Below are 25846 nucleotides of genomic sequence, written 5' to 3' on the forward strand. Positions count from 1 at the left end.
TCCAACAATCTCCTTTTCCAAAATAATTTATCACGGTTATTTTTTGATATTATCTCGGTTTCAATAAAAAAAACATCTCAGTTTTCTTCTATACTAATTGGTTTCAATCAACAATTTATCTCGGTTTTATTCTATATAATATCGATTTTATTTAGAAAACCGAGATAATATATTTAGATAAGATGTCAGACTTCTGAGATAATTTAGTAGCTTATTATCTCGGTTTTGTAGAACTCTATTACCTCAGTGGATTTTACCTCAGTTGTTTTTTCTTAGAAAACCGAGATAAAAACTCTAACATCTCACCTTTTAGCTGAGCTTATAAGCCCTTTTTTTAGTAGTGGTAATATGTTTGGTTGGTTATTTGTTTAGTTAGAACCTAAGGCGCCTCGATGGAGGAACTACATGCCTTATTTATGATGCATTATAGTTTGTTTGTGTGGTTAGTGGGAAGTTAAGGCCTCGATTGGGAGGAACTACCGCCTTTAATTATTGTACTTGAGTATGTTATATTAGTCGTTAAAAGTTAAAGAGCTTCGGTGGAGGAACTAACTGCCGATGGATTATGTATATATTTGTATAGGTATATGTTGTTTTTAGAGCTACTCACACCAAAGATTTTATAATGTCTTGACCCGATTTGCATGTTTGCTTATCGGGTGTGTTCATTAAATGAACATAGTTGATAAGTCTTGACAGTTTAGTGTTGAAGAAGATCGGTTCTTTGCTTGTGGTTTTCATGTTAAGCGTTGCATCTCAGGATAAGTTTTGTTTTCCCTTGAGGTGATATAGATTTTCAGTTGAGATAAGGTTATTTGCATTTTCATTTGTAAATTGTTTTTGGTAATGAAGATGACTGTTGTTTAAGTTAAAAAGGCGTGTTTCCTAGACAAGAAGTTCCAAACCCTAAACCAGCAAACACAACCTTTGAACTCACCAATGCACCTGGTACAAGCACCGTACCCCCAACCAAGGTGAGGTGCATGCAATCACTACTCTATGACCTGGAAAAACTGTAGACAATCAAATACGTATGCTAGATAATCAACCAAAGGAATCCGAAGGTTCCAATGAATCTATTTCCAATAATGAACCTACGGGGGATTCACCAGATCCAACAATGTCAACATCTCAGAATTTAGGAAACAAGCAAGTGGACCCCTTTGCCAAATTCCGCCCTAAGGCACCTTTTCCTGCACGCTTGACAAAGAATAAACCTGATGGAATTTTGTTGAAATTCGAGAAACTTTTCCGAATTTGACAATCAACTTACCTTTTCTCGATGCCTTAAAACTATTGTCAAAACATGCAAAATTTTTGAAAGATATGTGCACCACAAAAAGGAGAACTAATGTTCCTCAACAAGCATTCCTCACCGAACAGTTTCCATCCATCACCGAACACAATGGTATAGTCAAATACAAGGACCCTGGGTAGACCAAGCGGTTCCATGCACCTTAGGTGACAAATATACGGCTACTGCGCTACTTGCGCTACTAGACCTAGGAGCTAGTGTGAACTTACTTCCATATTACTTATTTAAACAACTAGGTCTTCATGAGCTTAAACCTACCACCATGACTCTACAGTTAGCCGATCGTTCCATTAAGTATCTAAATGGAATTGTGGAAAACGTCTTTGTAAAAGTCGAAGACTTTTTCTATCCTGTAGACTTTGTTATTTTGGATACAAAAGTTGCATGTGATTCCATTCCTATCATCTTAGGACGTCCATTTCTAGCAACTGCTAATGCTCTTATTATGTGAAAGGTCATGCACCCAGCCGCTCAATAAATAATTTAATTGCTAATTTTTCCATAAGTTCGAACTTATGTGAAAGGTCAATTTTATTAATATATTATAAGAGACTGAGGACACTCAATATATGTCAACACTCTCATTTAGCGGATACCATGTTAAATTTTCAATTTATCCATAAACTCGAATTTATGTGAATGTCCAATTCTATTAATATATTAGAAAATGCTCAAGACATGCACTCAATATATGTCAACATAAATATGTGCCATTTTGATGAATTTTACACTGAAATGGATGCCAATGTTGCACAAAAACTTTTCACGTTTTGTCTTAGGTACGTTATTCCTTAATCAATTGTTCGAGTACATACGGTAAAACCAGAGTGATCAAGACGTAACACTAGAGAGTGCAATAGATTAACATAGCTTCTCTTTAAAAAGACATTAAGCCTGTCAGTCAGTCAGTATTATACTATGTATAACTTCTACAAGAAAAATACTGTAACCAGTAAGAGAATACCAATGTTACCAACCGCAGCAATGAAAAGAAAAAGCTGCAAAAATTATTCCCAAAAACTTATTTATTTCTTTTTCTTAAAGCTTGGTGATCTTAAGTGGTACTGATATTGTGTGAAATAACTACCGTTTGATTGTTCAAGGTGATGGGAATGTTGTGATTTATGGGCCAGCACTTTGGGCTACAAATACTGTTCAAAGTAGGAGAAGATAATTTACTCTGAAGATCTAGCAAGCCTAAATATGTGATTTGTCGTCGTTTGTACTTTCTATATCGTCGTGTCTATTGTTGTTTTGCGATTGTATGTTGTATACATATTTAGTCTCTCATAAATTAATTGAATTGAAAACCACTATATCACCAAGAGTCCAACAGTGACTGTGTCTATGTGAGTTTTACAAAATACACAAGTCGATGATATATGAACAAATTGTGATATTGATATTCAAAGCTCTATGTTTTTTTTCATCAAATTCCGTGGATGAACTCATCTATAAAGACATTTGACAATTTTGCGCGTAATATTTTATTTTAAAATGAAGTTGACGATATTTTTATGATATCTCATGCATGGGTCCAGTTACACAGACAAAAAGCCGGCTTTCTCTGCGTTTGTCGTATGCCAACCGTTTCAACAACCAAAAGCAGAGCAAAGAGAATAAAGCACCGTTACTCCAACCGTTCCAACTGATTCAACCGTAAAATCTTAGTACCTTCGACTCCAACAACCCGGGTACATTTTTTATGACATTGCTTTTCTTGTGTTAGTGTTATATAGTAGAGATTTTAACTAGTTCTGTTTTTGAATTGTGCCTTCTCTGTTTATTGTTTTCTAAACTTAAACAAATGTGTTTAGGTGTTCAATGCTCAACTGCAACAAGCAATTTAAGCGTGTATAAGTGGTCATATTTCTTGTGATTAATTTATGAAGCATGTATGTATATGTGTTAGCTTGTTAGCATTCACTCGAAACATTTAGCCCAGGTAGTTATTTTTCAGGAAGTGTTTGATGAAGTGTTATGTGTTTCCTTGGGTGGACAAAAGAGCAAAAATTGTTTGAATAAACTAAGAGAGGGTGGGTTGTGTTAGTCTTGTCGTGTTTGTTGTTGCGTGGAAGAGCTTGGAGAGATTATAGGTGGAGGAATCAAGTGAGAATGTAAGGTTTGTGTTAAAGAGCAAAGACTGCAAGTGTTTATTTTAAAATAACTCATAAATATGCATTAAGCTTCCCAAGTTGCCATGAAGAAGAAATGGATGACAGGATTCAGCAATTGGTAAATTAGGCTTTATCTAGTGTGGTTTCTGTGCCGTAGGAAGTCCATTTTTTGTTTCAAAAAATAAAACTGAAGTGCACCTGTGAGAAAATTTGAGTTGGTTATATCCTAGGTATATCAACCCTTAGCAGTTGGCACTAAATGCACCTTTTAGGACCATGGCTTGTTAAGAAGGTGAGTTTTCAAAAAGGATTATTCTTACACAACAAAATTGGAGGATTAAATCTAGAATAACTTCTGGCCTCACAGGAATTGAATCAGGACTTCAGGAGTACCTTGCAAAGAATCTACTATTCAAATTAAAAGTGTTTGAAGGCACTTCCGGAGCTTAAGTGTTAGCTGTGGGGTGTGTGTGTGTGTTTTTTGGTGGTTTGGGGGCAGGGGGACCTAGTTGTTCAATGCTCTCAGTAACCAATATAATCGAGTTTTCAGATTCCTTTTCTTTTCCTAGTAACGAAAAATGTCTCATAGGGGTTTATATGATTAAAATACACTGGTTATCTTCAAAGTTCAAGTCTGATACCTATTTCCATAAAACATGCAGTACACTTTTGGCATACACACCAAGTTTCAAACTCAAACAAGCAGTGTAACCACGTATTTTGATGCAACTCATCACACTTCATGAAACTCGTCCTGAGTTTTGTGATTTTGTCTCATCACAGCCGAGTACAAGATGTGTAGTCAATGAAAACTTCAGAAGTAACTACCGATGCCAAAAAGAAAAACTAGTACTTGACCTGAATTAAGGTGAACTTAAGACCTGACCTGAAAAGAATTACAAGAAAATCAGTAGCATGAACTTACTGAGTTTGGTACTAACATATGTAGCTTTCTCGTTCTTCATACTATTTTATTTGCATTAAAATGGTCTCATAAATTTGTTTTCAGAACAATTATTTTTTTATGTGTTTTTCACTGTCTTCTTTTTTAACCATATAGATGTTGATGTCTTTGTTAACTCATAGTTCAGACTTTCTCCTAAATATTCTACTTGATTTTATTGATTGCAGGTTTAATGGATATATGTCCATGCCTATCATGGGTTCCATTTCTTTGCGACCAGGTATATGGACTCTTTGCTCTGAACATGACATTTGATAGACATTTACCTTATGAGATAATCACCGATATCCTTAGTAGAGTTCCTGCCGAGACTCTATTCATTTATGCACATGCATGTCCATCATTTCGTGCATTAACATGGACACCATCTTTTGTTTACATGCATCTCAGTCGAGCTACTCCTGTAATTTCTTTTCAATATCATTCAACTAATGTAGGCAATGAAATCTACAGTTTTGGAAGTGAAGTTAGTCTTAATTTCACAGATGAAGTGACTAAGAAAGTCGTAAGTAAAAGTTTCAAGTTTGACTTAAACCTCACATGTCACCAGAAGGTTCGTCTGCCTCTACTTCATGGTTCCTACAATGGGTTTCTTATGTTCAAATTGTTTGATTATGTTTTATATCTGTGGAATCCTATAACACAAGAACAAGTATCTGTGATTGCGCCGCGTTCAACCTACCACGTATGTGGGTTTTTCTTTCACCCAACAGCTTTGGAATATAGAGTTCTTTTTGTGTCTAAGAAAAGTAAGTTGTTTGAGTTTGTAATACTTAGCTTGAAAACTAAATCCTCAAGATTGATTACCACATTCACTCATCCTCCTTCTGGTCAAAGAACCCCTACGATTGTAAATGGAGCTTTGCACTGGATGGGTTTGTGATAGTTCATATAAGAAAGTGTATGGGTTGTATCCATCTTGTAAAAATTCGATTGTGTCGTTCAATATATATAGTGAGGAATTGTGTACTATGCCACACCCTGGAGGCCAATGCGGTTTGAGAAAAGAACACCATTTGATGAAACTCATGGAGAAGGACAATCATTTGTGTTTATGTGATGATTTATTGTGTGGGAAGATAGTCATATGGATCCTAGAAGACTACGAAGATAAAGTTTGGGTCAGAATGCATGCATGTTGTCACACTCGGGCGTCCGTATATGTTTTGTGGTGTCCAACGTTTTTGTGAAAGACACGTACGTGTGGAAGGTCTGCATATATACGAAGATGAATTGTTACTTAAAGTGCGTTATAAGGATTTGTTTCTTCACAATACAGAGGTTGGGGGTATGATGAGAAGGGTTGGAAAGAATGGTATCAGATCAAGTTTGAGTGTGGTTGCAGTTCCTCATATTAATACCCTTGTCTCCTTGCACACCGATAACAAGATAATTTTATTTAAGAAAAAGAAATAAAGAAGTTTTTGGGAGTCAGTATTGCAGCATTTTTCATTGCTGTGGTTGTTAACATTTGTATTCTCTTACAAGTTACAACCATTGTTTTTTTTTTTTTGTTGCAGTTACAGTCTAATACTGACAGGCTTACTGTCCTTTTAAAGAGAGAACATGTTAATCTATTCCTCTCTATTGGTCTAAGAAATTATTTGGTTCCGGCTACTTCTTGATCACTTTCATTTTACCATAGGCACTATCGCCCTGTGCATGTACTCAACTCGAACAGTTGATCATGGAATGTACATAAGACAAGAAGTAAAACGTTTTGTGCAACACTCGCATCCATTTCAGTGTAAAAATTGTCAAAAGGACACAGCCTCTGTATCATGATCATCAGCAAGGAGTTTCAAGAAGCAAAGTTAAGGCTTCTACTCAAATACACAATGCTGCAAATTTACAAGTGCTTACTGCTCAAATACTATAATAATAGATATGTTACATTAACATGTAGCAACCAGGTAGCATTCACTTCATACACAATAATATTGACAATTATACTGGTGGGGCTTAATCATGGTTGAAACTATTCATATGACCATATTATACATCATTTACCTAAAATAAAATAACACAGGAGTATAAATAGGCACATTTCTAATCACAAAAAAACTCTGTAGTAACTCATAAAAATATTACATAATAAAGGATTAGTTCTCAAAAGGCTACGTCTGGTGCGTTTGTTCTGAAGGAAAGACTATGGAAAGGAAAGGAAAATAGGTGTGGTCCACCTTTTCCATAGTTTTTTGGCTGTTTGTTTGTCCTATGGAAAGGAAAAGGTCATTCCGTATGGAAACAAAACTAGGGAAACAGAAATGGTTTTGTGTCCGTGCCCTACCCCTAAAAAAATCACGGAAAGGAAAAGAAACAAAAAAAAAGAGGGCGAACCACTTCAAAAAAAAAAAAAGGCGACAGCTCAAGCCACCACACCCTTCTTCTTCTCTTCTCATCTTAAGTTTTGTTGCTTTCATACATGGTTCACAAGTGCTGATATATTACCCAACTAGCTGTGGTTTGCTAGCATCAGTTAAACAGTCATTTAGGCCACAGAAGAAAATGTCGGGCTCCAGCATTGTATGGATTCGAGGCTGTTTTAATGGATGTCGTGACTGTACGCAGAAATCACAACTAGGCACAAGAGTCTGGAAACTGACTGATAGAACAGTAGAATTGCAGATAAGGGTGGGATCAATATTGAAGAAGAGGCATACCTTAAAGCCAGGATCATCCAAGAAGCTAAAGTTCAAGAGCATTTACAAGACTTACATGCCAAACAAATACAGTGATGATGGTGGTGGGGTGAAGAACTTGCTATACTGCTATGATGACATGTATCACCCTTACGTTTGGATTCATGACTGCGTGGGTAACTCGTCACGGATGGTGAAGCAACAATATATTAGTCTTGAAGATCTGAGGTACTTCTCTGAGATTAAAATTTTCAGAGACCATCAAAGGGGTTCCATTTCTGTTCTCAAGAAACAGAGAACAGAATTTGTTGAGCGTATCTTGCGCCACTTTTAACAATATTTTCTCATGTGATCAGTGTTAAAAATTTCGCCCCAGTGGATCAAGGGAAAAAAATTCTGCAGTTCTTATGTAATTCGTGATGGAATTATAAATCAGCATTTCCCATCAAAATAGTTCAGTTATGTTATTTCCAAAAAGTTGCATAAGATAATCATGTTGCAGCATTCTATAGAATTGTTTTAAAAGGCGTTTGAGGCCTTAGTAAGGCGCTTATGCAACGTACGCTTCAGTGTGTTGAGGCGTTCCTGAAGCATTGAGGCGTTATTGAAGCGTACGCCTCATATTGCAAAAAAATTAGACCATCACTTTCGTTTTGATTTTGATTTTTAGTGTAAGTAGACATCAACATTAAATAGTATTAAACTAACCCATGTTCATACTCCTAAAACAGGGTAGTTTTTGTCTTTTTTTTTGTTCTATATGCTAAATTCATTTTAATTTACAAGTTTCATATATATATCTGCAAAATGAAAAAGGTCATGCCATTTGTATTTTATTTTATTTTTCCGAGAGTAATGAGTTTTAGAGAAAAATGATAAGTAGTTTGGAGAAAAATGATAAGTAATATTGATGAAGTATTCATGTTTCCAGCTTTCTTTTCCTTTCCACAGCTTTTGCATAACAAACAGGATTATTCCTTTCCTCAGTTTTACTTTCTTTTCCACAGTTTACCAAACAGACACATATTTGAAACTCTTTCCATTCCATTCCATTCCATTCCTTTCCACAGTGGACCACTTTCTTTATTTCCTTTCCTTTCCATTAGTAAAATTTTAACAAACACACCCCTAGTAAGAAAACTCAGTGTCTCAAAAAGCCCAAAACCCCATACCCAAGTTTCAGTCATAACACAGTAAACACTACCGTTGCCGATATCTCGTTTCTCGTAAACACGAATCCTTATTACTCTTGCGCGTCGTAAACATAGTGGGGCAATGTGAGTCTTCTTGAAACTTTTCCTCTTTCCCACTTTTCAGTATGTTCTTGACAAGTATTAATGGTTTTAGGCTTATGCTTTGTTCTTGATATGGAGATTTGGTTCAAGAAAGTAGTTCAGTTTAAACAATTTTTTGGCAAAAGTTTTCTTTCAAGAATAATGATGAGATTTTGTTTTTGTTAATTTTTTTTCACTTTTTTATCTTTGGTTCATACTTGTTCAGTTTTCATAGGCGACAATGTACAACGTAGCGCGATCTCGGCTTTGAAAATTGGAGGGGCGGATGCAAGAATTAGAAGATGCAATTAAGGTATCTTTTTATGTTTTTGTACACTTTGTTTTATTTGATGTTTTCTAAAACTTCTATCTGCAGAAGCAGAATGAACACGTGAAAGCCGATTTAGAAGGGAAATTTAACAAGAAATTTGAAAGAAGATTCAATGAGTTAGAAGAGGAATTAGAAAATAAAATTGAACAAAGATCAGCTGTAGGAGCTGTGCAACATTCAGGTATACACTTGCCTTAACACAGTCTATCTTCGTATTTCCTTGTCTTAGGACTAGAGAGCTCCTTTTCTCGTTGTTGCATGGCTTACTAAGCTTAGCTCTACATTCTTTGATAGACTCAAAAAATAAGTTGAGTCGTTTTGTTGGATTGAATCACCATGCACCTCTCTCCACTGATTAATGTGTGTTCCATCCCCTATGTTCCCTGTTTGTGTGGCTCAAATCGAGGATTTTTTGTGATAGTTAATCAAGTTGCCCACTCTAGTTATACATTTTTTTCTCATGAAAACTGCGAATTTATGATCTTTGGTTTGGAAGGACCATGCCATCTTCATAAAAAAGGATAAGTTTATCTCTCTTAGCTTCTTCAACGCCAACCTGCCTTTTGACCTTCGTATGAAAAGTGACCTATTTTACTGTCACAGCTTTTCCAATACGTGCTAGGGCTTCAAGGCCAAATAAAATTTCTTTTTCCAGTACATGCTAGGGCTTCCAGGCCAAATAAAATTTCTTAGTATAAGGTCACCTTGCTTTATCACCTCAGCTAACCATTTATGTATGCTCATGCTATAAATAGATATTCTTGAGAGAACTGAGTTTGCTATAACCACTCTGCCTTCAGTGCCGGCCCTGAGCCAAAGCAACCTAAGCAGTTGTTTTGGGCCACAAAAAAAAAACAAAAAATAGAGGCCACACTATTATCGTCACAAAACAATAAACTTTCTAATAAAAATTTCAGTTAGTTGCCACTTATTTAGGACAAAAAATAAACAAACCATATTTAATAAAAAAAATAAACACACTTGATAACCCAACTCCTTATATTAAACTCTTTGACAATACTTACCCACTCGTTACAAACAATAAAAAAAAAACAACACTAAACCAACTCACAATTAAAAAACCCAAATTGTTATCAATATCTAAAAAAACAAATAAAACTCATCTGCCAAATAACAAAATCACTCACAATCCCCGAGAACCCTACTCCTTATTAAACGCTTTGGCAATACTTACCCCACTCCCACTCGTTACAAACAATTAAAAAAAAAATACTAAACCAATTCACAATTAAAAAATCCAAACTTTTTTCTATTTCTAAAAAAACAAATAAAACTCCTCTACCAAATAACAAAATCACTCACAATTCCTGAGAACCCAACTCCTTATTAAACTCTTTGGTAATACTTACCCAAATCGTTACAAACAATTAAAAAAAAAAACATTAAACCAACTCATAATTAAAAAACTCAAATTTTATCTATATCTAAAAAAACAAATAAAACTCATCTGTCAAATAACAAAATCACTCACAATCCCCGAGAACCCAACTCCTTATTAAACTTTTTGGCAATACTTACCCCACTCCCACTCGTTATAAACAATTAAAAAAAACAAAAAATAAAAACCAACTTACAATTAAAAAATCTAATGCAAACTTTTATCTATATCTACAAAAACAAATAAAACTCTTCTGCCAAATAACAAAATCACTCACAATCCCCAAGAACCCAACTCTTTATTAAACTCTTTGAAAATATTTACCTCACTCGTTACAAACAATTAAAAAAAAATAAAAAACACTAAACCAACTCACAATTAAAAAACCCAAACTTTTATCTACATCTAAAAAAATAAATAAAACTCTTCTGTCAAATAACAAAATCACTGACAATCCCCGAGAACTCAACTCCTTATTAAACTCTTTGACAATATTTACCCCACTCGTTACAAACAATTAAAAAAACAAAAAACATTAAACCAACTCACAATTAAAAAACCTAAACTTTTATCTATATCTAAAAAAAACAAATAAAACTTTTCTACCAAATAACAAAATCACTCACAATCCCCGAGAACCCAACTCCTTATTAAACTCTTTGGCAATACTTACCCCACTCGTTACAAACAATTAAAAAAAATAAAAAATATTAAACCAACTCATAATTAAAAAACCTAAACTTTTATCTATATCTAAAAAAACAAATAAAACTCTTCTGTCAAATAACAAAATCACTTCACTCGCTCTCTTTTGGATTATATTGAATAACACAAGTTAAAAAAAAATGATAACATGAACGCATATAGGGCCACATTCTATTGTCTTGCTAATCTTACAGACCAACCATGGGCTTTTTTTTTTTCTAATCTTGTCAGTCAATGGACTAAAATGTAAATTTCTTACTCTCCCCTGCACCAATGGTGTTCCCAAACGCTTGTCCGGGAAAAATACTTCTCAAAATCAGCTTGCCTAGTATGACAAAGTTTGCCCTACAATATAGATATAGTATTGTTTAGGGTTTGTTGTGATTATATCTTTGTGTTTGGGTTTGTTTATGTATATGATCTGTTGTTACTACTATGGTGTATTATTTTATGAATTTTGTTTGTTTTGCAGAGCAAAACTCCGAGGTTCTACCACTTTTCCAGGTTGAATTGAATCTAATGAACAGAGTAACTGCAGTTATAACAGAGTATCGGAACTCCCTCTCAATGTTTATTGGTGGTCTGGCCTTTTTGTACACCACCACAGTTCCATGTGACACACAGGGGTTGTTTGACAAATTAGTGTGGACTGGCTGCATTGGCATTGGAGTGTTTGCTCTCCTTGGACTGTTACAGTTGGGGGGCGTTTGGGGTGAGTTCAAGTATTTGAAAGGATTGTATGACCTTTCAAGAAACAAAAGCGCAGCTAACAATGTCAACATTCGAGCAGAGAGAAGGAAGCACGGTATTCCAATGCTGACATAGAAAATCAGAAGACAGGGTTGAGAAAACAAACAAAGCCACTGTTACAAGAGGAAGACAAGGTTGTTGCAGCTCCCAGTCGCAGTGTTACATCATTTTGGGGGCACATGTGGGCTCCTATGTTAAGAATTGTACTCCTTGCTGCATTTGCTATGATGTTTGCTGGGTTCGCAGGCAAATATTTGCACCAGAAAAGATGTGGTATGTTAGCCTTAACTTCTTATTGTGTTTATATTTAATTCTGTTTGATTTGTTTGTTGAACCTTATTTTTTTTTTCTGTAAACAGAAAAGAAGGTCTCTTTGATGGCTATGTTCATGTCTGACAGCTGAGATAACTATTAAGGGAATCCAGTTTGGCTTAGAGTCCTGGAATAATCAGCTGCAATTTACTTGAACTGAATGTATGGAAACTTACGTGTATATACATTCTTGGAGATAATAGGGGAATTCTTGTTTAAATTTGTTGTAGAATCAGGTGACATTTGTAAATAAAGAGTTGTTCAAGAGCTATGAATTTAAACGCTCATGAGAGGCTAGTGCCAATCCTAGATTTTTATTGAATAAGCAGGGGATGAGCCTATAGCCTTGTGTGCTTTTAATTGCTTTAACATGGGCACAGCAAATGTGACTTGTGATGCTACCACGCGTGGTAAGGATCGGAATAGGTGGATTACAGGATTTTGGGAATCAATAAAGGTGGCTTCTTTAAATTCTGTGGAAAGTTCCTGTTGGAATTGCACCTATAAAATTAGTAAGAGCCCAGTAAAGGTGCAAGGGGAATGGTCTCTTCTGAACAATTAATTTAAATCGTTTTGGCTGTCCAATAAGAACCGGCGTTGTCCGGGATATTCTGAAGAAGGAACAATCTCAAACCGGACCAAATAATATCAGTCCTGAACTGAGGCTGAACTGGATATTGGCAAGTCCCAGCTAGAATCATTCTTAGGAAAGTTTAAATGTGTGTTTTATTCTATTTTTGTCGTAATTTTCACCGTAGGAATCGAATGGGAGTGACCTTGTAATTGTAAGTTTCCAAATTGAAATTATAGACTTTGTCGGGCCTCAACGTTTCCAAATTCAGAATGAAATTGTAGACTGTGTGGTTTTGGACTACAATTGGGTCTTTACTAACAGAGAAGGAATAGATATATAGGTTCACTTATTAAGGTTTTACACAGAACAAACAGGCGTGCCCGAGACATTACGAAGATTGTCGATTGTCGTTTTTGGTTCAACGATCTGATAAATAAAGCAATTCTGTTTGTGAGCATAAGGTATGTAAATCCTTCTTATTACGTCTCAAGTTGACTTACCAAGCTTCTTTTCTTAGGGGCGGATCAACAGGTTGGCTGACCGGGGCTACAGCCCCCCCCCCCCAAACTTCCAAAAAAAATAAAAAAAATAAAAAAAAAAAAATAGTATGAACACTATTTTGAGTCCTAGAGTGAATTCTGTTAAACCGTCGAGAACCGTAACGATAACTGATAAGCTACTGCACTAGTTCAAGCTGGTGTACCTGTTATCCATTTAGCAGCTGAAGAACCCGATTTCGATACCCCATTAGTGATTGCTGAAGCGGGGATTAATGCGATACGTGAAGGGCATACAATTTTTTTTTCGCTTAAAGGTAATTGATTAAAAGAATAAAGTTACAAGGAAAAAGAATAAGAAGTGTTAAGAACTGTATAGAATGAGTATCATCAGTTGTGTACCCACCTATTACATCTTACATATAAACGTGAAGGGCATACAAGATATACTCCTTATGCTAGTACTTTTGAGTTACATAAAGCAATATGTCATAAACTTGAATAAGAGAATGGTATTAGTTATACACCTGATCAGATTTTAGTTAGTAATGGTGCTAAACAAAGTGTACTTCAAGGATTGTTTGATGTTTGTTAAATGGTGATGATGTTATAATTTTTGGTCTGTTTTATGTTAGTTATCCTGAAATGGCTAGAATGCCTTATGCAAATCCGGTGATTGTAGAAACATCTTTGAATAATAACTTTTTGTTGGATCCTAAAGTCTTAGAATCAAAACTTAATGAGAAGTCGAGGGTACTTATTCTATGTTCGCATTCGAATCCAACTGGATCTGTTTATCCTAGAAAGCTTATGGAGGAGGTTGCTAAAATAGTCGTGAAACATCCTAGGCTATTAGTGTTATCAAATGAGATTTATGAAGATATCGTTTATGCACCAGCTACTCATATTAGATTTTTGCTTCTTTGCCTGGAATGTGGGAGAGAACATTGATTAATGGGTGGGTTTTCGGCTACGCTTGTAATGACCGTTGGAGACTTGGGTACCTTCTTTGGTCCAACACATTTTGTTCAAGCTTGTGGAAAGATTCAAAATCAAGCTACTTCAGTGCTAGTAGTATTTCACAAAAAGCTAAAGTTCTTTGCTTTAGGACTTGGATATGTTTGTTTTGGTAGGATATGCAATATATTAAACCACACATTTCTTAATAATTGTATTTCTTAATAATTGTATATGGCGGTAGGCACAGCCCACTTACGGCAAGAGGGGAGGGATACTAGTTATAATAGTATATAATTCATCTAAAAAAAAAAATTGTAGTGCATATTAGTTGTAGCAGCCCCTTTGAGTGGCGATCCTAGATCCGCCTCTGCTTTTCTATGTTTGTTACTTTGTTAGGTCACTTTTTTTTTTTCGATAACCACCATTGTATTTATGAGTAGGTCCTAAAACCTGTTTGTTTTTTGCTACTTATAAGTACTTATAAGTAGTAGGAGTGTTTGTTTTTTCACGCACTTATAAGTGGCGACGTTACAATTTTACCCATATTTTAATAGCACATGTACTTTCTTGTTGAAGTTAATGACGATCATATAAGAAATCAATTTAATGGAAGTAGAAATAAATTGATATAGAAATCATAATAAATGAGAAGAAGCAAAACAAATAAAAAGATAACTAGAAGAAACCATTATCTTCTTAGCTGTATCCACTCTCTAGCAAGAACTCTAAACCATTCAACTTTAAGAAATATGTGGTTTTTATATGCGTCCATGGGTAGTTACGTAATTTTATGTCTAATCCCAACTTATAAGTTGGCGTAAGTAGGATTTTCTCGCTTACAACTTACGGCCCTACTTATAAGTTTTTTTTACGTTGGCTACTTATAAGTGGGAAAAAACAAATGGGTAAAAACAAGTGATCCACCACTTACAATTGCTTATAAATAGTCTAGCACTTATAAGTAGGAAAAACAAACACCCCCTAAGTAACAATAAACTCACGTAGACAAACCCTAATAGCATCTCCTCCTGTCTACCCACTAGCAACCATGGAGTGTTCAATTTGCATCCACTGAGCCACCACCACTTCAAAACTTTCAAAGCACCCATCGCCAGCCTGCATCTTCCAAAAAGACCCAAGGTCATAAACCAAGACCCAAAGGTCAAAACTGAAGACTTGAGTCTCAAACTCTCAATCTCAATTGTTATTGTTAGAGTGACGCTTTCAAAAGGAAACTCCCTACCAAGTGCACTACAAAGGTGTGATGGTGGCCTGACTAGAATCCATGTCAAGGTATCAATACACCAAGGCGAGAGGAAGAAACAAAACCGAAAACCTGCACATCAAAAGATGAAGTGATATTTCAACAAACTCAACCAACACACACTATGCTTCCAAAGCAAGATCTGAGGACTCAAACTCGTGGGTTTGGACTTGCATCTGCTACAACCAAAGATATTAGAAAAGGAACACCACACAACACCAAAAACCAAAAACTGATCTATAAACTCGTGGGTTTGGACTTGTGTATACGAGTTTATTACTTCTCTATGATATATATATGACTTTACGTCTTTACGAGGTACACTTTGATTTGGAGGTCTTCAATGGTCTTGGTATTTCATGTTGCAGATTTGTTTGCTTGCTTCTATTTTTTGGGAAAAGATTAGAGGTTAGGGCAGACCAACACCTGTATTGAATTAACTTCTCATGTACAGAGTGCCTAATCTTGATGCGTACAATTATGATAAAAACGAAGGATACATTTACAAATGGGGTCATCTAAAGTATTTACAACACTTCACCGAAACCCTGAGAAACCGATACTACAGAAAATAGTGACATGAAAATCCTGATTCACAACTTGGTGTATTGACTTTTGAGTTAGGGGATTCTTATATAAATTTTCTAGCAGAATATGGTGAGTCTGGTGAGATAGGTAGATAGAGGTTTGTGTAGGAGCTGTGAAGCTAAAGTTACATGAGCGGATGAGGCTCAAAGGATGAGCCTAGAGCCTAGGCACGTTTTCAATTGCTTTCTTTAAGAGTAGCGAAAAAAATTTCATCAAACTATCAAAACGTAAGCACAGACATGAAAGAAGTAATTGTGACTTGTGAATTGTGATGCTTCCACCTCTCAGTGGTTGGGAAGTGGCCGGTGAAGGAATTTTGGTAATCAGTGGAGGAGGCTTGTTTAAAATGTTATTAATTTCCTGCTGGAACTTCGTGTTCATACTGAATTACACCTATATATTAGTAAGACTGTAAGAGCACAGTAAAGGAGCAAGGGGCCTTGGGATTATGCAGATTAACAATAAGATTTATATCATTTGGGTGTCAAATGAAATCTTGAGATGGTTTCCGAAATAATCAACTAAGATTCCTTCGCTCCCGTGCAGGTTTTTGACAACATCTATCATTTTTTAATAAGGCGGGTGGTTCTAGTTTTTAAACCGTGATATAATTTCTGCAAAAGTTTTCACCCTTAAAAATTTTGAATCATTGATTATAGAGCTATTACTAGATTTTGGACCCGGACATACGCCCGGGATCTATTAAATATTTTGTGGGCTGAAAATACTTTACAAAATGTCTCACACACATTTTCGAATCAGAATATATTTTTATTGAAAATAAACCGAAATACATTAATGACCAACGATTATGGTACATAAGTACTTGGAAACTAATTAAGATAGCCTCATCACTAATTGAGATAGCCTCATCACTTTGTGGTTTAGGATATTAATCCGTAATTTTCAAATAGAATTATCTTAAACTCGATCTATCTTGTATAATAGTTTTATTATATTTATGGTGATTTAGCGGCAAATTTTTTAATCATAATATATTTTTATTAAAAATAAACCGAAATACGTTAATGGGCAGCGATTATGATGCATAAGTACTTGGAAACTAAGGGATCAAATTGAGATAGCCTATTCACTTTGTGGTTTAGGATATTAATCCATAATTTTCAAATAGAATTATATTAAACTCGATCTAGCTTGTATAATAGTTTTCTTAGATTTATGGTGATTTAGCGGCAAATTTTTGAATCAGAATATATTTTTATTGAAAATAAACCGAAACACGTTAATGAACAGCGATTATGGTGCATAAGTACTTGGAAACTAAGGGATCAAATTGAGATAGTCTATTCACTTTGTGGTTTATAATATTAATCTGTAATTTTCAAATAAAATTATTTTAAACTCGATCTAGCTTGTATAATAGTTTTATTAGATTTATGGTGATTTAGCGGTAAATCATCACCGTTCAGCTTACGTACTAATGTGTACAAATCACTAAAACAGATTGATTATTTTCATATCCTCAAATAATACACTACTCCCACTTGAAAAGATTTATCATATGAACGTGTCCCTACTGAGCGGCGGTGCCGTTATATTAAATTATTCTAAAAAATATTAGTAACTATGCATAGTTATGAGATATGAAAATTATATTAATTACTCATTTAAATTTCTTGCACCACTCTCTATAAAAAGGAAGCACCAAATCTTGATAAAACTAATCGACTTTTTTTTTTTTTTTTTTTTGTTAGGTTTAATAATTAAAGTTTTGTGAGAATGTCCAATGCGGCGAAGATAATATTGAAGATACTTGAATAGCAAGGTATTCCCAATCACAATAAAAATAATTATAATAAACACTGCTTAAAATGCAAAACTATATTTGTCGAGACATTTATTCCCCCTACATAAAATACAAATATGTTTTAGGGTTATTAATTCAATGCATTTGCACCAAGTTTATGATTTTCCATTAATTATTCTTTGAGGTTAGTTTAATATAATATGTTGCATCCCGTTTCTAATTTCTCATTAATTATTCTTTGAAGTTAGTACAATGCAGTTGCATCAAGTTTTTGATTTCCCGTTAATTATTATTTGAGGTTAATACAGTGCAATTACATCCACTTTATAATTTCCTATTAGTTATTCATTAAAGTTAATTTAGTACGTACAGTTGCATCCAGTTTTTGATGTTTCGTTAATTAGTCTTTGAGATTAGTTCATTGCATTTGCATCCAGGTTCCAATCTCCCGTTAATTACTCTTTGAGGTTAGTTCAATATATTTGCATCCAGTTTCTGATTTCCTGTTAATTGTTTTTCTAGGTTAGTTCGATAGTTTACAATTTCTATATAGTTTGCATACATGTAAGAGTCTGTTTTTATAAACTCACTTTTATTTTGGGTTCATAATTACTTGTAATTATTCATATGAAAAGCTAAAAAGTGGATATTTATGCCTTGAGGTCGGTCGCGATCACGATTACATCCGACTTCGATTTCTAGTTAACCATTTTTTATGTTATTTCAATGCATTTGCATCCAATTTTTGATTTCCGTTAGTTAATCTCGATTTTAGTTTAATGCGATTGCATCCGGTTTTAGTTTTCCGTTAATTATTCTTTTATATTAGTTCAATGCGGTTGCATATAATTTTAGATTTTATGTTAATTGTTCTTTGAGGTTAGTTCAATGCATTTGCATCAAGTTTCCGATTTCGGTTAATTATTTTTTGAGGTTAGTTCAATGCGGTTACATCAAATTTATAATTTCCGTTAATTATTCATTTAGGTTAGTTCGGTCTTGAGTTTCATCCATTTTTAATGTTTCATTAATTAGTCTTTGAGATTAGTTCATTGCATTTGGATCCAGTTTCGATTTTCCGTTAATAACTCTTTAAAGGTTAGTTTAATACATCCGCATCTAGTTTACGATTATTTATGCTTTGAGGTTAGTTCGATATAATTATATCCAGTTTTTATTTTCCGTTAACTATTCTTTGAGGTTATTTCAATGCATTTGCATTTAGTTTTCGATTTCCCACCAATTATTTTATGAGGTTAGTTCAATGCGGTTTGCATTCGGTTTTTTTGATTTTATGTTAATTATTTTTTGAGTAAAGTTCAATGCATTAATTCGGTTTCTGTTTCTCATTAATTATTATTTGAGGTTTGTTTGATGTATTTGCATACCGTTTCCGATTTTCCGATAAATATTTTTCAAGGATTTGCATTCAATTTCTAATTATCCGTTAGTTACTCTCTCATTAGTTTAATGCAATTTGCATAAACTTTATGATTTCCCATTAATTACTCCTTGAGCTCAGTTATGTATTTGAATCAAATTTCCAATTTCCTTATAATTATCCAATGTGGTGTGTAATACCAAACTTCTCTTCCATCCATCAGTAGTGTCCTTGAAAACATGACATAAAAAGTAAATTATGCTTAATTTACTATGTGGGATCATCGAAGATTATCTAGTTTCCGATTTCTCGTTAATTATTATTTAAATTATGCATGACTCACTATGTGGAATCTTCAAAGATTATCTATGAATGGGTGTTGTTATATTAATTATTCTAAAAAATATTTGCAAATATGCATAACTATTATATATTAATATTATATTGATCACTCAACCAAATTTCTTATAACGTGAAAACCTCACTCTCCATTAAAAAAAAAACTCACCTTTGATAAAATTCTTCAACTTCATTTGTTTTGTTTAATAATAGAAGTTTAATTGAATTTTTGTGAGATTGCATAATAAGGCGAAGTTCATATATATTGAAGTTACTTGAATAGCAAGGAGTTCCTAATCATACGGAAAGAGATAAGATAAACATCATTTTAAATGCAAAACTATACTTATCGAGACATTCCCACAACATATAACCCAACTATGTTTTGAGGTTAGTTTAATGTATTTGCATCTAGTTTCTGATTTTTCGTTATTTATATTTTGAGGTTAGTTCAATGCAGTGCATCCAATTTTCAATTCCCATTATTTATTTTTTGAGATCAGTTCATTGCAGTTGCATCCAGTTTCTGATTGATCGTTAATTATTCTTTTCGGTTAGTTCAATACATTTGCATCAAATTCCCAATTTTCTATTAATTGTTCTTTGAGGTCAGTTCAATGCATTTGCATCCAGTTTCTGATTTCCTGTTAATTATTCTGTGAGATTAGTTTAATGTATTTGCATCAAGTTTTCGATTTCTCGTGTTTATTATTTGATAAAGTTGCATTTGCATTTAGTTTCCGATTTCCCGTTAATTATTGTTTGAGGTTAGTTCAATGAGTTTGCATCCAGTTTCCGATTTCCCGTTAATTATTTCTTGAGGTTTTGCATCCAATATATTTTTTGAGATTAGTTCAATGCAGTTGCATCCGGTTTTCGATTTCCCGTTAATTATTTTTTAAGATTAGTTCCACGCATTTGCATTATATTCCCAATTTATAATTAATTTTTCTTTGAGGTTAGTTCAATACAGTTGCATCCAGTTTTCGATTTCCCGTTAATTTAATATTTGAGGGTTAGCTCAATGCATTTGCATCCAGTTTCTGATTTTCCGACAATTATTTTTTGATGTTAGTTTGATGTATTTGTATCCAAGTTTTGATTTTCTGTTAATTATTCATTGAGATTAGTTTAATGCAGTTGTATCCATATTTTGATTTTATATTAATTACTTTTTAAGATTAGTTTAATGCTTGCATTTACATCCAGTTTTCGATTTCCCGTTAAATATTATTTGAGGTTAGTTCGATGCATTTGCATCCAGTTTTCCGTTCCCCATTAATTGTTTTTTGTCGTTAGTTTCATTCAATATTATATATATTTTAAAATATTTATCATTATTGCTTTGCCGTTATTTTTTTTTCATTTTCTATTATATATTTTGTATAATTGTTTTTAACTATGTTTTGAAGCCATGTTAAGGATATATTCGAAATAAGTCGGTGTTTTATCATAAATACTAAAATTGTATGATTTGTAATAGGAAATTAGTTTATACAAATCACCTAGTTTTTAGCATTTTTTTTTATTTGATCAAATATATAAGAATTGGAACACTAAAAGTGTTTGATTCGTATTTCTACAAATCACCTATTTTTTTTAGTAATTTTTTTTTATTTGATCAAATATATAAGAATTGAAAATACACTTAAACTCTCAAAATATAAGAATTAGAAATACAATCAAACTCTGCAAAGAGTTCCATCTACGTGGGAGACTATTAGAAAATATTATCTTTCATATTAGAGTGCCACATAAGATAGAAAAAAAAGCTAACTCTCATATTAGAGTGCCACATAGGAGAGAGAAAATCCTTCTTTAAAGGTCTCTGCTTTAGTATATAGATAGTAGATTCCTGATGCGCTGTTTAATGATTTTTTTTTTTTGGTCTCCTTGTGGCAATATATGTTATATGACGATAATATTGTTGGTATACGACTCAGATTTGGATAAACCACACAGTTAAGATTTTGGTTCCTATTCTAAATAGGATTCTAATTTGATACCCACCTCTATAAATACGAGACCAGTTGGTGGGATTTGTAAGGTTTAGTTTGTGAATTCTTCGGAATTCGTTGGTGAGTGATTGTACTCTATTTGTTTATCTCTTGATTAGTAAAATTCTCCTCTTTTACTTGGTGGATTAGGCTAACGCCAAACCACGTAAATCTCGTCTCCACTTCTATTGGTTATTCGTTTTGTATTGGTAAGTGTTTTAATTGATTTATTTTTTGTCGATTTCTATCACCACATTCAATCTTTTTTGTCCAATTGTCACGGTTCCGCATTCGTTTACGTAACAAATATATCTTTTAATACCATTAAGTTTGGTTCTTGACATTTTTATTGTTTCTTTTTGGTTGCAGACTTGCAGATAAAATGAATATACTCCCCTGCCTGTCGTGGGTTCCATTTCTTTGCACCAAGGTTCATGAACTCTTTACTCCACAAATTACATGTGATAGAGATTTACCGTATGAGATAATAGCTGATATCCTTAGTAGACTTCCTGCTGAGTGTATATTTCTTTGTGGACGCTCGTGTAAACCACTTCGAGCCTTAACAAGGACTCCATTTTTTGTTGGCATGCATCTCAACCGAGCTACTCCATTGATAACTTTTCAATATTACTCCACATACTTTGATATTCAAACCAACAGTTGTGTAAGAGAAATTACCATTAATTTCACTGATGGAGTGACCAGGAATATAGTTAGTAAAAGCATCAAGATTGACCTGACCCTTGCGCCTGGTAGGAAGGATCTTGTGCCTGTACTTTATGGTTCATACAATGGGTTTCTTCTGTTTAAAATTCTGGACTTTGATTCTGTTTTATTTCTTTTGAATCCAATAACACAAGAACAAGTATCTGTGGTTCCACATTGTCAAAGCTACTTTGTCCGTGGGTTTTTCTTTCACTCAACAGCTAAGGAATACAGGGTTCTATACGTGGCTATGAAAGGTAACCAGTTTGAATTTGTAATACTAAGCTTGATGACTAAATCCTCAAGATTTATTACAAGATCTAGTTATCCTCCTACTGGTCTACGAAGCCCTACAATCGTAAATGGTGTTTTGCATTGGATGATCAGTGATGCTTCTTATATGGACGCTCGTGGATTCAATCCATCGTGTGAAAATTCGATTGTAACATTTGATATATATAGTGAGGAGGTGTCGACCTTGCCACACCCTGGAGGCCAATGCGGCTTGAGAAAAGAACACCATAGGATGAAACTCATGGAGAAAGATGGGCATTTATGTTTTTGTGATGATTTATCAAACTGTGGGAAAATAGTCATATGGATGCTGGAGGACTACAAAAACAAAGTTTGGGTGACAATGCGTGTTGTCACCTTTGGGGCTGAGCCGCCTTCTTATATGTTTTCTTGTGTGCAATCGAGTTGTGAGAGACATAGGCGTGTGGAAGCTTTGCTTCTCTACAGAGACGAGTTGTTACTAAGGGCGTCTTATACGGATTTATTCCTTCACCATACCATAAGAGCTACTACGAGATCAGTTGATAATGAATCGAATTTGAATGTAGCTGCAGTTGTTCACATTAATACACTGGCCTCGCTGCATACGGATAAAATAATATTCTTATTGAAGGAAGAGAACAGTAAATTATAGAGGATTTCTCCTTTCTTTTTCTCTTTCATTATTTCTATTCAAATGTGGAACTGGTCCGATTGTTATGGTTTCGTTCATGCCAATTAATGTCTAATTTGTAAATTAAATTATATTTTTATCATTGAAAAAAATAAATCCGCATTTTGTTTGCCTTAGAGTTTCCCTGAAACAATAATTGTCTCAATAGTAAATCGTCAATGTTTCTGTTGAAAACTTGAAACTTAAGCCTTGCATAATGTTGAGTCATGGGAGTATGGGATAGCTCCACTCATGCCATGGTGCTGGTGTTCCGAATTCTATAGGGCTCAAAAGAGGCCCATTCCAGTGAAGGTTCTCCTAGTAATATTTGTCTAGAATTTGGACTCCGCAATATGTTGTGATTGTGATTTATTCGACCAAGGACGGAGGACGCCCGAGATTTTTACCTGATCCTCGTTTGGTTCAACTGTTCAATTAAGTTGTCATATATTTGGATTAACAGTTATTAGGCATTACCGTTTTCATGTGTAATGCTGTGATTGTTTCGCCATCTTTATATGTTTTGATTTTTAGTCTATAGTAGTAAATTACATCGTATATAATATCTGCATTGTTTTACTTGTTCATACAAGAAGGGTCTGTTTGGAAATTGGAACATGGAGTTGAGTTGAACGCCAATGGTGTTAACTACTTTCATCTAATTAATCCCAGGTACAATTTAATATGAATCTCAAGTATTGTGACCTTACTACGCTTTAGAGTCTGGGAAGAGGTCGATTACAGGATTCTGGGAATCATTGGAGGAGGCTTGTTCATTTTCTGTAGAAGATTGACAATAACTTAAAGTAGAACTATAAGAGATACTAATAAACTGCCTAACAAGTGTTTTTAAAGCCTGTTTGGCAATTACAGTAAGTGTCCCATTTATGGACGCCCCAAAGCCAATTAGGATTTCACCCCTACTAGACGGGAAATTAAAAAACACACGTCAACCCAATATTGGTGGGGGATTCTCATTGGCTCATCTACCCTTTAAGTTTTACTGGTCTTACTCCTCCCGTGGTGACTAGAGGTGCCATTGGGTCGGGTCTTAACAGTTTCGGTTTGGGTTTTATTATTTACGGTTTTATCGGTTTCGGTTTTCAACGGTTTTAGTATGAGAATTATAGAACCCAACCCAAAACCATAAAAATCCACGGTTTTTATCGGTTTCGGTTTTAATTCGGGTCTTTATTATTTATTATGATTATTAAACAATTTCAATAATTTAAACACTAAAACTTGTTTTTATTTTTATTTTTATTTTGTCCTATATGATAATATTTTATATATAATTAGTGATATATCAACAATCATATTTACATCAATTTATGAACACGTATCAATCATACACGTTAAAACATTTACTATTCATGTGATAATTTCAACTTTTGATATAGAAATTAAAATAATCAAATATCTAACCTTATAATTTTGATTTTTTTTTACGTGCATGCATATATATTTGTTTCTTTGTATTAACTCGATCGTGTACACGTGCAATCACATATATTTGTTACCTTGATATATTTTACGTGCATACACATATATTTGTACACGTGTATTAACACGCATTTTAAATCGAGCATGCGAGTGCATGCGTTTTATAATTACATCTTATCACTAATTTTTAACATAAACAGTATATATTGGTTTATAATAAGTGCGTGTAACACAATATATCAAGCATGTGTATCTTATTTAAATATACACGTGCATAAGTTAATAAATATAAAATATATTAGTTAATTCATAATATACACGTTGACATTATTATTTACATCTATGATACACTTGTTTAACGTATAGTTATAAAATATACATTTAACAACACACATTCACTATTATGCTATATATATTTAATAGACTTTTATACGTAACAAATATATTTTATATTATAATGTATGAGTTTGATTATCTTAAATATAATATAATACTAAATTTTATATATTGAAATCATAATAATCGGTTTCAGTTTTGGTTCGGATACCCATGAGTTTTTTACTTTTCGGTTCTACGGTTTCGATTTTTTATTGGTTCGGTTTTTAATGACCCATTTTAAATAGGTCTAACTTTTTAAGACCCAAAACCGGAATATTCGGTTTCGGTTTCGGGTACCCATTGGGACCCTAGTAGTCACTACCTAAACAATTAAATAATAATAATTACAGTATTAATTAAGTCTAAACGCCATCATGAAAGACTAAAAAGAACCTGATTCATTTCTTCAACTATTTCTTTGGATAATATATACAAATATTTATTAATACATTATACATACATCAATAATCAATTTGCAAAGCCTTACTACCAGGAAATTTTACATTTTTAGCAAAATAATTTTGAATAAAAGAGGGAAGAAATCCTCTACAACTTATTTACTCTTTACTTTGTTAAACAAAAATATCATTCTAGCAGTACCCAATGAGACAAGTGTATTAATGTGAGAAACTGCAGCGACATCCAAACCGTTTCCATAATCAACAAAACTTCTCATAGTACCTCCAGCCTGAATATTGTGAAGGTATAAATCCTCACAAACCTACTCTCACTAACAACTCATCTTTGTAGATAAGCAAACCTTCTACGCGCACATGTGTCTCACAATTCGATCGGCCACATGAAAGCATACTCGAAGGCCCGAAGGTGGCAACATGCATTGTCACCCAAACTTTGTTTTTATAGTCCTCCAGCATCCATATGACTAATTTCCCACAACATAATAAATCATCACAGAAACACAAATGTCCATCATTCTCCATGAGTTTCATCAGATTGTGATCTTTTCGCGAACTACATTGGCCTCCAGGGTGCGGCATGGTAGACAACTCTTCGGTATTTATATCAAATGTCACTATCGAATTTTCACAGGATGGATATAAACCATTCGCTTTCTTATAAGACCTATCACTAATCATCCAATGCAAAATTCCATTTACGATTATAGGGTTTTTAGACTAGTAGGAGGAGTGGAGGACTGAATCTTGTAATAAATCTCGAGGATTTGGTCTTCAA

The 25846-nt window shown here is 33.9% G+C and overlaps 3 protein-coding genes and 1 pseudogene across 4 annotated transcripts; all 4 read left to right on the forward strand.

Moving 5' to 3' along the window:
• The first annotated feature begins 2887 nt into the window (after positions 1-2887).
• Positions 2888-12076, forward strand: LOC147501112 (uncharacterized). Its single transcript, XM_086606150.1, has 6 exons — positions 2888-3009; positions 4564-4616; positions 8539-8625; positions 8689-8824; positions 11220-11770; positions 11857-12076. The coding sequence occupies exons 3-5, from the start codon at positions 8599-8601 to the stop codon at positions 11570-11572; spliced, it is 516 nt and encodes a 171-aa protein (XP_086462276.1). The 5' UTR covers positions 2888-3009; positions 4564-4616; positions 8539-8598; the 3' UTR covers positions 11573-11770; positions 11857-12076.
• LOC147501113 (uncharacterized) lies at positions 6905-7372 on the forward strand. Its single transcript, XM_086603731.1, has one exon. It carries the CDS (start codon positions 6905-6907, stop codon positions 7370-7372), a length of 468 nt encoding a protein of 155 aa, XP_086459857.1.
• LOC147501114 (bifunctional aspartate aminotransferase and glutamate/aspartate-prephenate aminotransferase pseudogene) lies at positions 11677-14062 on the forward strand (annotated as a pseudogene).
• A 775-nt stretch (positions 14063-14837) lies between these two features.
• Positions 14838-22922, forward strand: LOC147501115 (F-box protein At3g07870-like). Of its 2 annotated transcripts, none has more exons than XM_086603764.1 (2): positions 14838-15422; positions 21547-22922. In XM_086603764.1, exon 2 carries the CDS (start codon positions 21560-21562, stop codon positions 22811-22813), a length of 1254 nt encoding a protein of 417 aa, XP_086459890.1. In that variant the 5' UTR covers positions 14838-15422; positions 21547-21559; the 3' UTR covers positions 22814-22922. The 2 variants fall into 2 exon arrangements, with proteins under 2 accessions (XP_086459890.1, XP_086459891.1); XM_086603765.1 differs by having other exon boundaries at positions 14838-15351.
• The last annotated feature ends 2924 nt before the right edge of the window (positions 22923-25846 follow it).

This window comes from Coptis chinensis, chromosome 4 (assembly GCF_015680905.1).
Source record: "Coptis chinensis isolate HL-2020 chromosome 4, ASM1568090v1, whole genome shotgun sequence".
NCBI lineage: Eukaryota > Viridiplantae > Streptophyta > Magnoliopsida > Ranunculales > Ranunculaceae > Coptis > Coptis chinensis.